At 40.0% G+C, this 15,511-nt stretch overlaps 1 protein-coding gene across 7 annotated transcripts in view; it reads left to right on the top strand.

The window, feature by feature from the left end:
- Nucleotides 1-15,511, top strand: part of GRB10 (growth factor receptor bound protein 10) — a 151,379-nt gene that overhangs the window by 37,120 nt on the left and 98,748 nt on the right. For 6 of the 7 annotated variants that reach the window (XR_010829538.1, XM_066992592.1, XM_066992595.1 and 3 more), the window contains one exon: nucleotides 1,736-1,833. The exons of the other annotated variant lie outside the window; for it this stretch is intronic. Coding sequence is in view for 5 of the 6 variants with exons in the window: in XM_066992592.1 (XP_066848693.1) it covers nucleotides 1,783-1,833 (51 nt within the window). In the remaining variant the exon portion in view is untranslated. The remainder of the gene's footprint in view (nucleotides 1-1,735; nucleotides 1,834-15,511) is intronic. 7 annotated transcript variants of the gene reach the window in all.

The raw sequence follows: 15,511 nt of genomic DNA, 5'->3' as shown, positions 1-15,511 counted from the left end.
AGAGAAAAGTGTAATCCTCCAAAGTGAAAGGATGTTTTTCATCAGCCAAGATAAAAAGGATTTTCTTGAATCTCTGCTTGGTTTTCCCAGAACCTACTGGGGGAATGAGTCAAATCTTGCACTGAAAATGAAATCTTCAATTCCTGTTTAAGAACTGGCTGCACACTTTAGGTCTGGGTTAGGAGCTAGATGGCTGTACACCACTGTTTGTTTATAGACTTACACGATGAAAGATCCTAGCAAGAATACAAGTTGGGCCTCATGCCTACAGTTACATGTTTGAGGTGATCTTTTTTTTTTTTTTTTCCTGAAATGTGAATCTAATAAGATTTTAGTCTTAATCTTAAGTAAATGCTAGGACAAAGTATCTAGAATAAACAACTTGATTTATGCGTATTGGATTAAATTGATTTTCAAATTTGCTGTTGCCAAACACTGTTTCCTCTCAAGGCAATAGGCTATGAATTGACCACAGAAAGTTACTGCCTCAGGAAAACCGCAGAGCACAGTAACTTCTTCCTAGAAAGAAGCTCCCAGAAATTTGTCTGCCTTTCTCATAGGCAGGAAGGTACCGTATCTCAGCTAAATGTATCCTGGAACTAGATGGAGTAAAGCTTCCTAGATAAGGGCATGGTTTCCTTGGGCCATAGGCTGCAACTCCTCTTGGAAGAGTTTTCCCAATATATCTTTTGTTTATGACTTCTCAGTCACATAAATCTTCCAGAGATCTTTGGTTTGGTAACAGCTCATGCCTACTGGAGAGCAGTAAACTCAGTCTGTTGTTCTGAATACATAATTGATATTTATAGCAATGAACAAGACAAGAGCTTGCTTGTGGTAGAAATAAAAGTTCTGTATCTGCTTTGCAGTCTTCTCTCCTATCCCTGCCCACCCCATCTGCTAAGATGTGAAGTCACTTGTCTTATATTGCAGGGATGTCTCCAGCGGAATGCAACTGGTTGGGAGAAACGTTCAGAGTAGCAAATAATGCTTTACATATGTGCTTTTGTTTAGCTTTGTCTCCTTTCTTGACATGCAGTGGCCTTATTTTATTTTAATACTGTCACTTTTATTTCTTCATTTTTTTTTTATTTCTTTAGCCTTGTGTGCCTTTACGTTACGTTTGTGGTAGAATTCAAACTGTATCTGATAGCAGAAACGGTGCTTAAGAAACACTTCTCACCTTGCAAATTTGCTGCTAATAATCACGCACAGGAGGAAATTCAAGACTTGAATGCAGATTTGCATAGAAAACCCCAACAGAGGTACTAGGTGAGAATAAAGACATGAGAGAAAAGACAGTCTGGAGAGGGTAAAGGGGAGAATTTGTATAACTATATGTAGAAGGCTAATGCTGCATAAGTGGTTATCGCCTTAACTACCAGATTTCAGCATTTTCTTTCTACAGCTGAGAGCGTAGCGTTGGTTGGCAAGAGCCAGTCTTTGAGTGGCTTGGGTCTATGTGATGAGTAGCTTTCTCTGTTGCTTGGATCATGGAAACAGAGGAGGAGCCATCCAGCCTGAGAATAGTTGTGTTGGGCTCTTGAATGAAATATTAAGTTGAATCTGCTTTCTAGGCTACAAACAGCAAGCTTGCAGATTTGCTACTGCAAGTTGATGCAAATCCTTGTCACCTCATCTTGCTCTTCTCGGTCTTCCCCCTCCAACTGTTTTCAATAATAAGTTGATGTAATGTTTTCAGTATGGTTTCTGACAGTTTGTTTGTACTCTGCAGGTCCTGTGAAGCAGTAGATGTGATTTGAAGAAAATTTGAAGGAACAAATGGCTTTAGCTGGCTGCCCAGACTCCTTTTTACATCTTCCTTATCGGATAGTAAGTTATGAAACTGCATGTTCATGTCAGCTTGTAGCATCATATCACTATGTGCCAGTGATTGATTGTGCATTCAGACTTTTCATCAAACTGCTAATAAGCTGTCTGGCAATTCTCTGGGTTTTGCTAAGATTTGGTAACAGAGCCTCTGTTACCATTCTGTATTCAAGACCTGCTGCTGAAAAAAATTGGGTCACTAATACGTGATACTTGGGTCACTGGTTAAAATTTGATACCTCTCCTCAAAGTAGCTGGTTCATATCTGGGAGAAAGTACCTGTGTGCAGCTCCCTTCCACACCCAGCCCCCCAAAAAGGCAAGTTACAGTACCAGTGAAATGCCTTGCACCAAAAAGGATTGGTTTGCTGAATGCTATGTTTGTAGGAACAAAGGCAGAGATTTTTACACTTGGTTAGATCCTATGTTTGTCTAGTCATTATGCTGTATCTAAGCAGCCAATATGGCATATTACAACGAGTATTTTAAAAAACCTCAACTCAAAGGTGCTAGGCAAATATGCATACAGAAGTTCTCATGTATTTTTTTGTTTTATTTTTTTTTTCTAGACAGTTGTGGTTGGCGTAATACATGCTTTGTATTTTTTATGGAACTGCATATCTGTTTTTTCAGGCATGACCTGTTTTTTGCCCTTTTTTTCTCTTGTTTTCACACAGTGCTTACTACCCTAAGGATTCAGTTATGATTTCAGGCCCTGCAGATACACAAATGATTAAACAGAGTACCTCATGACATAGAAACCTTTTTCTTTGTCCCTAGAGAAATATTACTACTAATAATTACTACAGTTATGCTGCATATCTGAAAAAAAAAGAACAAAACAAAACTTCTACAAGATACCGATCCATTTCATGGTAGGCCACCTTATACTTTTTTCCCCCAATAGGAAGCTTCAAATTCGTTAACTAATTAGTAACTATTAGTTACTAATTATACTAATGTTAGTATAGGCTGAGTTGTCAGTTGCACGTACCTCAAGCCTTTTCCTGATAGCAGGAGCAACATAACAGTCCCATTATAACTTTGTGAGTACAAAAGCAGTTATAAAAACAGAATGGAATTCAAGACATGGGATGTTCTGAGATTCTTTTATTGTAATGTATCTGTAATTTTTAAGAGCATACGTGAATAGATGTGCTTGGACTTTATAATCTTGATGCACCATGAAATTATGCTTCCAGTTCATCTAGAGCATCATCTGAATCATGATGCTAGGCTGAGGGAGAGAAGAGCTAGGTAAGAGAAATCGGACACTGTAGGCAGTAGTTTTTGAGCTGCAAATTCTTTACTGGATGCTAAGTTTTCTCATGAAAATGTCTTCAAGTGCCCCTGTTCAACAGCCAAGAGGTACATCAAAGGGTTGCTGCAGTTTGATATGTGAGCAGAAAGAATGTGAATTTACCTTGCTTTTCTAAAACCTATGGATAATCTGCTGTAGTCTAGGGCAGTCTACAGACTGGAAGTCTCAAAGCAATATGGGTTACTTAAGATGGTGGGGAAAGTGACTTCTATTAACTAATATTTTTAGTCATAGCTTACTGTGCATTATAACTATCCTAAGTGCTTGTAACAGGTTTAAAGATGAGCTTTGGAAGCCCATTCACAACTACTGTGCTTTCTGTCAGAAGTTAAGTTCACATTAAAAAAAAAAAAGAAAAAGAAAAAACCCTGAACATCTGTTTTTCCACCCCTACTAAATCTGACTTAGAAGCTTTCATCAACTTGTCTTTCAAATTTGGCTACAGTGCCGGTATTGTGTTGGTAAGGGGCTGAAAGAAGGTTAAACTAAATATGCTCTAGATTAGAGTGTGAAGAAGTATTCTATTTTTTTACAGTACATTTTCTGACTTAATATGAATGGAAGGCTATGCTGAACACTCCTCCGAAGTCCCTAAGGTTGGGATCTTAATGCTGCAACTTCGGTGTTTAGAATAAATTGACACATTTGAGTTTGGGATTACATTCAAAACAGACAGCAAGAGAAATGAGAGCCTGCCTAAGTGAATATGCACTACAGAATATCCTTTAGGATGGCCTGTTGCCAAGCTACCCTTACCCTTCTTATTTCTATTTTGGGGGAGACAGGAAGGGTATACATCCCTGACTTTTGTATTGGGCTCTTCATTTGCAGTGTTTGCTGCTTTTAGAAGCTTTTGGTTGTTGTTTAAGAGCAGCTTTTTTTAGTTTTCTTAGGAGTTAGCACATAAACCAGTCACACTGTGTGCATTCTCCTAGAAACAATCTCTAGCTTTGTGGAAAAAATCAATACTACCTTTTAGTGGCTTTCAGGAGCCCTTTCCAAATTCTCTAACTCTTCAATAAAAATCCGGCAGTGAGAATTGGCAGTGTTTGTCTTATGTTCCTGGAAATTCAGAACATAGTCCCAGAATTTCTCAGAAAAAATGGGATGATTTACTGTGTTTCCGTTCTTTTGCAATCTGTAGTCACAACAGTATTTATGTGCAGTGACTTGAACTCTTAGGGAAGATTTAGTTCTTTAACCCTTTGATGCACGAATTGCACAAGTTTCAGTGGCATAAATAAAGTGGTATTTTTTCTTTCTAAAGACAAAATTCTGGGCATGCAGGGATGAGGTGTTCTGTTCATCTTCTGTTTTCTCCCTTCTGTTTATTTTCTCATAACCAAGATGCTGGAAAAATCTGTATGTATAGTTAAGCTCAATAGAGTTTGTTTTCAGAGCTGAATTCTTAGTAGAGAAAAGAGTTGTTCAGATCAAACGTATCATCTAGCTTTGCATAAAATGTACTACAAGCACTTGGTCGCAACATAGGGAGCAATGGAAATTGCTTTTTCTCCCACATGTAGAGCCTCATGGATTTCAGGATTGATGGTAGTCCTGTTGTCCAGATAATACAGCAGAATACTGCATATCATACTTGAGAAGCTTTATCCCCTTCAAGATCGAGGAAATAAATACTTAGACTCTGATTGATTAATTCTAGTCTAAGTAGTGTAATAAGAGCCTCCTCCTTAATGCTGTTAGATTTGTGGATGTGAAGGAAATGTTTTGCTGTGAATACACCAGAAATGGTCACACTTCTTTGCCTTGAGCTGGGGGGAAAATTAGGTACAAGTTCTCAGGTTTTAATATGGTAGTTTTGATCCTTGTCTTCCATAAAATCATACACTAAATTAAAAAGCATTTTTTACATGTTTAGGGGTTGTTTTTTTTTTTTTGATTAGGTGTTTGGAGAGGTTTTCTGTTTTAGCAGAAAAAATTGAAGATGTTTATATCTATACTTCAGAGTTACCTTGGTAGATGCCCGAAACCTCATTCCTATGTAACTTCATCTCGGCTCTGCCACTTTGGGATAGAATAGTCTGATACTCAGTATCAGTGTAGGTCCACAAGCTGTTCTTCCTGTTTGTGTGAAAAAAATACCTTCAGTCCTTCATCACAAAGCATGAAAAATCAGTTGCAGAATTTGTCCACAAATCACGAAAACCTATGTGGGAAGGGCTGTTAAGACATAAGCTTTTGCCCACATAGTCTGCCTGACATGGTTTGGAAAAACCTTCATTCACTTAGTTACAAGTGCCTATCGAGAGTATGGAGATATATTTTTTTCTTATGATTTTTAAGATTAAAAATAAACGTTTGCTTCACTTACTCTCTTTAGGCTTAAATGTATAAGAATCCTGACTGTATAGAATTTGGCCTGCAATTTGGGTTTTTCGTGCCAACAGGGCAATATGGAATGACAAGAGTGAACAAACAGGCTTTCAAAGTCCTTGGGCATAGCTGAGTGAAAAAACACCAGCGGCATTATTGAATTGCGTCATTCTTCTACATATTGTATGAAGAAATGAAGCTGAAATGTTGCTACTGCCAATGCAGAAAGTCATTGGATTTCTGAAATATGGTGTCAGTCAACAGATACTTTGTTGACGATGCTCTTGTTTTTAACAGTTTACATGTTGTATGTGGTGTGTAGGGTTGACGGACTGCAGCAGACGTAAAGTATAAAGCAGTGAGAACATTAGAGAATGTTTTAACAAGACGTGTTGCCTCCAATATGAAGTTATGAAATCTGTCTCTCCAAGTGCAGATTGCAAATGTCTTTTACAGATAGAGTTGAAGCTACTTAGTAGTTTTTGCAGAAGAGCAACTGGAGCTGGATTTCTGGCCTTGGTCTTTTTTTTTTTCTTTTTTTCTTTTTTCTGTGTGTGGAAAGATCTGTTAAAAGAATTGTCCCAAAAGCAGTTGTTTTCACTGACAAGGAAGTTCAAGTAGTCTGGTACATACCATTTAAAGATGCCACTTGCCCACGTAATCACATGTGATCGGAAGATTGTATATGAAGCAAAAGAAAGAAATTTGTATCTCTTACAAGGCTTTTATACAACTGATTAGTTTTCTTTCTTAAACACCCATCAATTATTTTGTTTTACAATTTCAATTTAAAAATCTGTACTTAGCTGTTTGTAATTCTACTTTTGTATTCTAACTTACACAGAAGCTGGTTAGCAAAATGTAGAGACTTTTTTGAAGACGAATGTGATCAAGGAATTTCATCTGGCTAGATACATATTTCTTCATGATTTTCAACCCACCAAAAAAGATTCAAATCATTCTAATGGTCAAGCTTCTAATGGTCATTCACTATTTACATTACTACTAACAGCAGTGAGGAAACAGTCTAGGTATTGCAAATCAGGTGAAGAAATTACAAGTAAAGAAGCTTAGTTTTACCTCTTCTTGTTAGTGGTTTATGCTTGTACGCTAGACTAATCTATCTTTTTAATCTTGTTATTATCATTTTATATGAGCAGTCTCTTAGATTTGTCTCTTAAATTCAGCTCTACTGTTTATATATGTTTAAACCTGCAGAATTTACTGCTTTTCTCAGGAGTCTCTTGGTCAGGCTCCTGGTGAAGTAAGGCAGGTTTGATGCACATTCACAACTGACGACAGAGTTGAAAAATGTGCCTGCTTTATGCCATTCTGTTTTTTTCATTCAAATGCGTTCAATTCACCTGTGTTTTCTTTATTTTTAGTAAGTCTGATAACTACGCTCAAAAATTGACTAAGTAACTTACAGGGAAACCTAATGGAATTTATTCAGGCTCTTCGCAAGACTACTTGGCAAGAAAATTTCCCAGCACTTGAATGACAAGAAAATCATCAGTTGTTGTCAGCATGGATTCACCAAGGGGAAGTCACGCTTAACCAACACGATAAATTTATATGATAAAATGACTGGGCTGGTAGTTAAGGGGAGAGCAGTGAATATTGTTTACCAAGACTCTAATAAAGCTTTCAACACTCTGTCCTGGAAGATAGTCATGTTGAATTTGTTGTTGTATGAGCTGGGTAAGCACACAATGAGGTGAAATGAATGAAAACTGTCTGAAAGGTTGTTTACAGAGGGGTAGTGAAGCCTAGTTGGAGGACAGCGGCAAGCAGAGTACCCTGGGGGTCAATACTAGGTCAAATCCTGTTCAGTGTCTTCACTAATGATCTGGTCTGTGGGGCAAAGCATATCCTAAGCAAGTTTCCTCACACAGAACTTGAGAAGTGGCTGACTCACAGAGGGTCATGCTGCCATCCAGAGGGACCTGGACAGGCTGGAGAATTGGGCTGACAAGAACCTCATGAAGTTCAGCAAAGAGAAGGGCAAAGCCTTGCACCTGGGGAGGAACAACCCCAGGTTATCGGGATGTGCTGGGTACCACCCACCTGGGAAGCAAATTTGCAGAAAAAGGCCTGGGGGTCCTGGTGGGCACCAAGTTGAACGTGATCCAGCAGCGTGCCCTTGCTGCTAAGCAGGCTAACAGTATCCTGACCTGCATTAGGCAAAGTGTTGCCAGCAGGTTGAGGGAGGTGATCCCCTGCTTCTGCTCAGCACTGCTGAGGCCACACCTGGAGTGCTATGTGCAGTTCTGGCCCCCCGGTATGAGAAAGACATTGACATACTGGAGAGAGTCCAAGGAAGGACAATGAAAATGATGAAGAGACTCTGGAACATCTCCTGTGAGGAAAGGCTGAGAGAGCTGGGACCGGCCAGCCTGGAGAAGGCTCAGGGTGGACACCTTGTCAATGGACATAAATAGCCAGAGGGAGGCTGCAATGAAGACAGAGCCAGGCACTTTCTGTGGTGCCGAGAGGCAGTGGACACAAATGGAAATGCAGGAGGCTCCATCTCAATATCAGGAAGTAGTGTGGGCAACTAAGCACTAACAGAAGTTGCCTAGAGAGGTTGTGGAGTGTCCAACCTTGGTGCTATTCAAAAGCCTCCTGGACATGGTCCTGGGCAAGCTGCTGCAGGTGTCCCTGCTTGACCAGGGGTTTGGAATATGATGAACTCCAGAAGCCCCTTCTGACCTCAGCCATTCTGTGAAAATCAGTAGCAGTGAATCTCTTTAAGTTCTGACTTGTGTGCAGCTTATAAGATGCCACTTCTGTATTCTCTAAACACCCATGTTGGTTTAAAAAAAAAAAACAAAAACATTTTGTGGTGTTTTCTCACAAAACTTCATGAAACAACTCTGAAATAATGTTAGCCATCAGTTTATCTGACTGTTGTACCAAACTAAATCCTGTATGTTTGTCTCCTATGAATGGTATCTTTCCCCCAAAAAGTAAATATTTAACAAGCTGTTTACCAGCTAGTTATTTTGGATAGCTACAAGTGTTTTCATGTTAGTAACATCTCTCATCATGCAAGAGATTAGTTGATGTACTAATCCTAAGATGGCTTCATACTTCATAAATCTGTGTAAAAGTAGGGGAACGGAAGTATTTAAAATTGGCCTTGCTGAAGTCAACTGGAGTTGCTTTAGTGATTGTTGGGGAGGGTTGTTTTTAATGAACCTTCATTCTACAGATGTTCTGTACTCCACTTATGAGGAAATAATAACTGCTGGAGAAGATTTTTTTTGTTATTTTTTTAAGAGGAATATCAAATTGCTGTGCATTTGGAGCTGTCACTTTTCAAGAAAATGCTGTGGCTCAGATAATTCTTTGTGTTGCTGTCCATGCCAATTGGCTCTGACAGGCCTTTTTTGTCCTTGGTAAAGAACAGATATAATGTTGTGTTATGCTTAAGTATTTCTAAGAAATATATCTAGATACAGACCTCACTAAAAGTTATACTCAATAGATTTTTCTTGCCTTACACATTCTAAAGGGAGACTGTGTGATCAAAGGAAGGATATTATTTCGTAAGCACTTATGCCATTATTTTTTCAAGCTAAAAAAAATAAATTAAAACACCACCAACAAGCAAACAAACCCCTAGTCCTGCATGAGGTTGTTTGTGTGACGAACTTTGAGAGCAGAATTTTTCTATTTCTAGAACAAAACTGTGAGTGAAGTTTCCCAATGTTATTGTTGATGTGATGCCTTTTGGCAGAGACCACTTTGATTCTGTACTTGCGGACCATCTAGCTGTACTGCTGCAGCTGAGTCCTGAACTTAAGCTGCTGATTCAAACGAGAAGGGATAGCCTAAACTCACCCTGGCTTCAGTAGTGGGTGTGCCACGTTGTAAAGTTAGGGGTTGATTTATCATGTCTAACCAAGCACTAGCTATGACTGAAGAGGATCTTAACCTGCTTGCTTTGGATCCTGATTTTTTTTTTCAGGTTCTAGTATAATGCAGTGTGAAATACTCTTTTTAAAGTTATCTCTGTGCCTGCAAAACTCTGCCATTTAGCAGGTGTCTTCTGTTTCTAGCATTGCAGGTGTGTTCCTGTCACGAAATGGAGCTAGGGTCTTATTCATGTTCTTGAAGAATTGGCTTTGCTTTTTCAGAATGGAATTTTACCAAATTGATCAGCTTTCGGGAGCCTTTCATGTAGAAAAGGCCCAAGTATTGGTATTATTGGCCTTTCATGCTAGATAGTATTGATATTTTAATCTGAGGCCTTACAATACAATGTTCTCTTTCTTCTCCTGAAAGAACACAAGTGTCCAGCAAAGCTCTCAGGCGCTATTTTAAGATAGCTTTGGCTTGTGTACTACTGGTAAGACCAGCGTGCATGCTTGAAATTCTAGCCTCTATAATGAAAAGACAAGCCCTCGGAAACAGCCCGTGGTTTTGGAGCATGCTTGTTATTTGCAAACCGAATGTTAAACAATGACTTAAGACTCTACTACACACTGGCTGTAGCTCTTGATGTCTTACACGTTGGCTCAATTTTTTGACATAATTTTGGCAAGTAGGGGGAACCTGGCAATCCTTCATGCTAGAGGCCTAAGCTCTAATAAAGCGCTTTAGTTATTAGCACAAGTAAATAGTTGTCCATTTGTGCTTCATTAATGCATGTTAGTCATACAGTAAATACTGTCATGCTGGCAAGTTCCCCAGAATACTGAATACTTCTGCACAGTTCAGGAGGGGGTTTCTGACAAAGTGGTGTTGGCACCTTTCTTGAAGAAGTTTTTGAAGCTATTAGTGCAGGAGAGTGACAGACTATTATTTAAGTTCATGGGGGCTTTTGTAAAACTGATACTTCGGTGGAGGCAAAGAAGTGGTTTTGATTAATTTTAAGCCTTGCAGTGGATCCTTCTTGAGTTCACGGTTAACTTTTCTACAGTCTTCAGCTATATCTTAGGCAGATTGCTTTGGGAAGTATGAATGAGACGCCTACTTTTCTAATGAAAATAAATACGCTAAACTGCCATAAGATTGTCCAATATTGTGAAATTTTAGCTGCATATTTGAAGAACCTAGCATGTACAACAGCATGAGGAAATCAAAAGGTAGCACAACGTGAGGTTTGTCTCTGCAGTCATCAGGATTCTCCTCTGATCACAGTGACTTTGGCTTTTTTTTGAAGAAAAGAAAGCAGCCTCACCATGATAATGGCCCGCTCACTTAGCACCTTCCAGTGCATCCCATCTGGTCAGATGGACTTGGTCCAGTCAGCTTGTGCGATCCTTACCTTCACCTTCCTTTGGTGTGAGAATGCTTCAGTCCCCCAGATGCTGACACTGTGCTCAAAGACCTGGGAGGCACGAGGGCAAACCTTACTAGAAAAAAATGAGGCAAATAAACCATTGATCTTGTTGTGTGTCCTCAGCTGTTGTGTCCCATGCACAAGTGAGCACTAACCAGGCTAATGTTAGCCATTCTTTTGCTCTTGCTTAGCTTTGGAAACATTTCTTATTGTTACTGGCATCCTTTCTAGCTTCAGCTCTTCTGCTTGGGCAGCCTCTCCATATTGCTTCTGCATGACCTCTTTCAGCTTTGACCATCTTAGCACTTCAGCATTTGAGTTGAGGCAGGAGTTCCCTGTCCGTTCACCCTGGCTTTCTGCCATTCCCCTGTGACTTTCTGTATGCCATTCTTGTGCTTTGAGGAGGCTGTTCTTGGAGATCAGCTTGTTCTCCTAGGCCCCGTGGACCTTCAGGGCAGTCTCCCATGGGAACCTGGCAAAGCACATCCTTTAGCAAGCCAAAAACTGCTTTCCTGCAGTCCAGGACTGAAATTCTGCTAGTAGTCTTGCTCCCTTTGCTTACTCATGTTCCCTTCATCTCAGGACGGTATCAGGCTGCCATCAGCCTCTACCTTCCCCAACCGGTTCTTCTTTGTCCACGAGTCAGCTTTGCTAGCTTGTTGGTAAAGCTGAGTGCTGCTGGGGTTGCCTTACTGATCGCTTGTGTTGTGGAGTTATTTCCAGCCTGCTCCAGAAATCTTTGCGGCCTGCAGCTCTCGCTGCACCTGGAACTGCACTGTTTGCTGTGAGTGGGTCAGAAATGGGATTTAGTTGGCCTGGCTCCAGTTTCTCCTTATCCCATGCACCTGGCTGTACAAATGGATTTGTTTTGGCCTAGGCAAACAGGTACTCTGAGCTTGCATCCTCTCCAAGATGATGTGTGCCTCTTGGAAACAAGCACTGAGGAGGGAAACAAGGGATGTGCTACTATGACAGAAGCAAAAGAGAACCTAAGGGCAATAACCAGTGGCCTAGGTGTCTCCTGGCCCACCTCTGTCCTTTGCAGCTTCCCAGCCAAGTGTCTGGTACTGCATCTCCGGTCATGGTATGTGCCTGCCTTCTCTGGCGCATACCCTCTTTTCTAAAGGTTTACATTCAAGCAGGCTCTCTGCCACGTTGCCTCCTCTGAGGACCTACTGTCAGTCACATCTACCCAGAATCAGCCTTGGGGTAGTGTGGGGAAGCTCTCCCCTGCTAAGTGGTATGTGAGCTTCCACCCTCAAGGTTTGGAAATTCAAGATAAATAAAAACAAAAAATTAAAATTCATTGCAGGCTTGGGATTTTTCAAATCAAATACTAACTTAAATATTTGAGGTAGTCACTTCATACTTTTTTTGTAGCTTGAGGCATTTGCAGAGCCTGTTCTCTATGGTGGATGTGAATTAAGGCTTCATAGTGCCCATTTCTCTATTTCAAACCATATGGAAGTACAGAGCAGTGTGTCCTAAGTTTGATGGGAAGAACACTTTCCTACATGCATGGTGATGAAACTTCTGCATGAAATATTTCCTCTGGCATGAGTAAATTGTCAACCAAGAGTGCTAAGCATGTTCTGAAAAAGGCATCTTTTGTGATCTTGTTTTTTTCTGGAGTCCTTTATGTCCTCAAAATTGTGATAAACTGCTGGCTGTTGAACATGAATTGGCTGGATGGTTTAGTCACAAACCATAACTGCTATGCTGGATGAGAGCAGATTGGAAAAATAGTTTTCTGACAGCATATCTTTTAGAGGATGGCTTGCCTTGCAGATTAAAATAAACCTGAACCCACAAAACCAGAAACATTTCATCAGCTGCCCCACTAGCAATATTTTGAAACAGAAATATTGACACAATAACATGCAGTTAGGATGCAAAATTACACATATACCGTCAGTATTGTGATGAGCTAGGGAGCTCCCAAATTTGCCACAATTAATTTTATTTTTTTAGCTAGATGTAATGACCTTCAGTACAACTGTATCCAGAGGAGACTTCTTTCATTTGCAGCTTGCTTCTGAAGCCAAATTCAAAGTTTTTCTCTTTTCTTCCTCATCCTACAATTTCTTTCTCCCCTTTTTTTATTTAAATCTCTGATTTGCCTTTAATTTCAGCAGGGATCTTTTCCACTACTTTTATTCCACAGATCTGCATTTTTTGATTGGAAAGAATAGCTGAAAACTAGAGGAAGCAATATAATAAATAGTGACTACTGCAGTAGTTTCCACCCTGAATGCTGGAGCTGATCACCACTCTCAGCTAAGTGTGGTAGCTACCTATGTGCAAGCTCCTACCCCTTGAACTGTGAAACAGTTTCCCCACCATCTTGAGCAGTGGTTTCAGGGAAGAAAAAAGAGGAGAGAAAAGGTCTTTTATAGCCACTCTAGCACTGATTCAACAGCATCTCATCTGATCACACCCCACCTTTTGTGGAAAGAACACTGTAAAGATATTTGACAGAAAAGCTTTTGTGGTTAGTAGCTGTAACACTGCTGCATTGCTAAAACTGGTGCAATCAAATAGTGCTGCGTGTACACACATGCTAGTTTTATCACTTTGGGACTTCTCAAAATTTTCTTATGTTTGTCAAAATCCATTCCCAGTTGGAGATCCTGTGCTTGTCTTGTGCCTGCCTTGTTTTGGTTGGTTTGCTTGATTTGTAGTTTCTTGCACACCATTCCTTCCTCCTGTATCACACTGTCAGTTATGAGACTCCTTTGGTCTGTGGAGGCCTAGTACTCAGAGGATTTATGCAGAATGAAGGCAGCTGTCATGAACCACATTGAATATTGCAGTGTATGTTCAGAAGTGCTGTAGGTAACTGTTGGATGCGTCCCATAGGCCTCGGCAAAAACCGGAGAGAAGCTGTACAAAATAAGAGGTCACTTGATGTTTATGGTGTGAAAACCTAGTTATAAAACAAAACAAAACCTTCCAAGTGTGAGGAGCTGATTGACAGTCTTGCTGTTAGCAAGCAGTTGTTGCTATGTTTTGTTTTTCCCAAGAGCTTGTTTGTGCAAAAACTGAAGATTTACACTTTGTATTGGTTGTTCCTGGGACAGCCTGCACCTTTACGTGTAGTTGGTTACTACTTAAATGCAAATTGCTGAGCTTTTGAGAATTTTCTTCCTTTAGAGAGTAAGTCAGTGGAGGTTTTCATATAAAGTCATCTTCTAGATGCAGGGTAACTAGTAGAGCAGTCTGCATTTAGCTTGCTTTCCTTAAGAAGGGGAAAACACAGCAGCCACTGCACTGAGATACGCGTGCGAGAGTGAATTGACAACTTGTACGTAGGTGACACTGCAGCATAGTTTGTGTTAGAAATTGTCCAACCATTGCTAATGCTTGGGAGCAACGACTTTATGAAGTCTAATAAATCATTACTCACTCTAGAAGATTCTTTAGGAAAATTGTTTCGATCGGTAGTGTGAAAGGTACAGTAATTTCACTTTCTTAGAATTCTGAAGGTGAAGTGAGATTCAAAGATAATGAGAGCAAGAAATGCAGCAGCCTGTGCATGTTGCTTTGTAAGTTACAAAATATCTTTTTTCTGAAGGCTTGCAAAGTGACCTACTACTGCAATATAAGCAGTACAAAAGAACTATGCTATATTTTTGAAGTACCCATATAGTGTAGATTATTTCTTACAGTCTGTAATTTTATTTGCATAAATTACATTACTGAACTGCTCTCAAAACCTGGAACCCTGCCATCTGGTTAGCAGGAGAGCGCAATGGTCTGTCCCAACATGAGATCTGATGCTGGATAGCTAATCATGAAAAAACACGATTGTTGTGATTTAGAGATGTCTGTGGATTTTATTTTTTTAATAGGTTATGGAGCTGTCAACTGATTTTATATATATATATATATGTGTATGTATGTATGTATGTATGTATCTCTACCCCCTTACTAAGGTTCTTAAATATCTTCTTTTTATAAGACTTACTGTTCTGGAGATGTGTAGAGTTAATTCTACATCTAATTGAAGGCAAGCCACCTGAACTCTAAACATCCTTGTCAGAAGCGGGCAGTTAGCTCAGGGGTGGATTGCACCGTGTAGCAGATAAACGGTTCTTTATCTATGCAAAAAGGTCAGTATCATTGGGATCAGATGTGTGATTGGACGGGCCAGCCATTTCTAGGCCTAGTTAATTACTTACCTAGTGCCAAGGATCACTCTTCAGGGAAAGAAGGGAGGGATATGAAACACACCCTAAATTGCAGCAATTGAGCAAATTGGCTAGCAAGTAGAGAAATAAAGGCCATGCCAGTGGTAGCTGAAGGAAGTAAGAATAGCAGAGTAGTCTTGTATATCAAGTTCTTCAATGCAGCATTTGAAATTCATCAGGTTTGAAATCTGAAGAACCAAAGAATAATTTCATTAGCACTCGAAGGGTTACTCTGTTAGCTGGTGTCTCATGAACTTAAATGGTCTCTGTGAGCATGGTGGCACTTGCCTCCATGGGAGGTTTATTGTTTTATCAGCTCTGTCAAGGGCTGTGGAGAATTGTCTTCACCTATTGTCTTCACCTACCCTAAGGGCCCTTTCAAACCTTCGGTTGACACCTGAGCCATCAAAAAGACAAAAAGGAGCAGTACTACTGCATTTAAGAAAACAATCCCAAATTCAGATAGCATAAATTCTTTGTTTTGTGCTTTGTGCTACTGCCATTCCTTTGTCTGAGTTTCATCACTCTTGGGTTTTCAGGGATGCCT

This window comes from Anser cygnoides, chromosome 2 (assembly GCF_040182565.1).
Source record: "Anser cygnoides isolate HZ-2024a breed goose chromosome 2, Taihu_goose_T2T_genome, whole genome shotgun sequence".
In the NCBI taxonomy this organism is placed as follows: Eukaryota; Metazoa; Chordata; class Aves; order Anseriformes; family Anatidae; genus Anser; species Anser cygnoides.
Note: the sequence above shows the minus strand (reverse complement) of the source record. Positions and strands in the feature narration are given on the sequence as shown.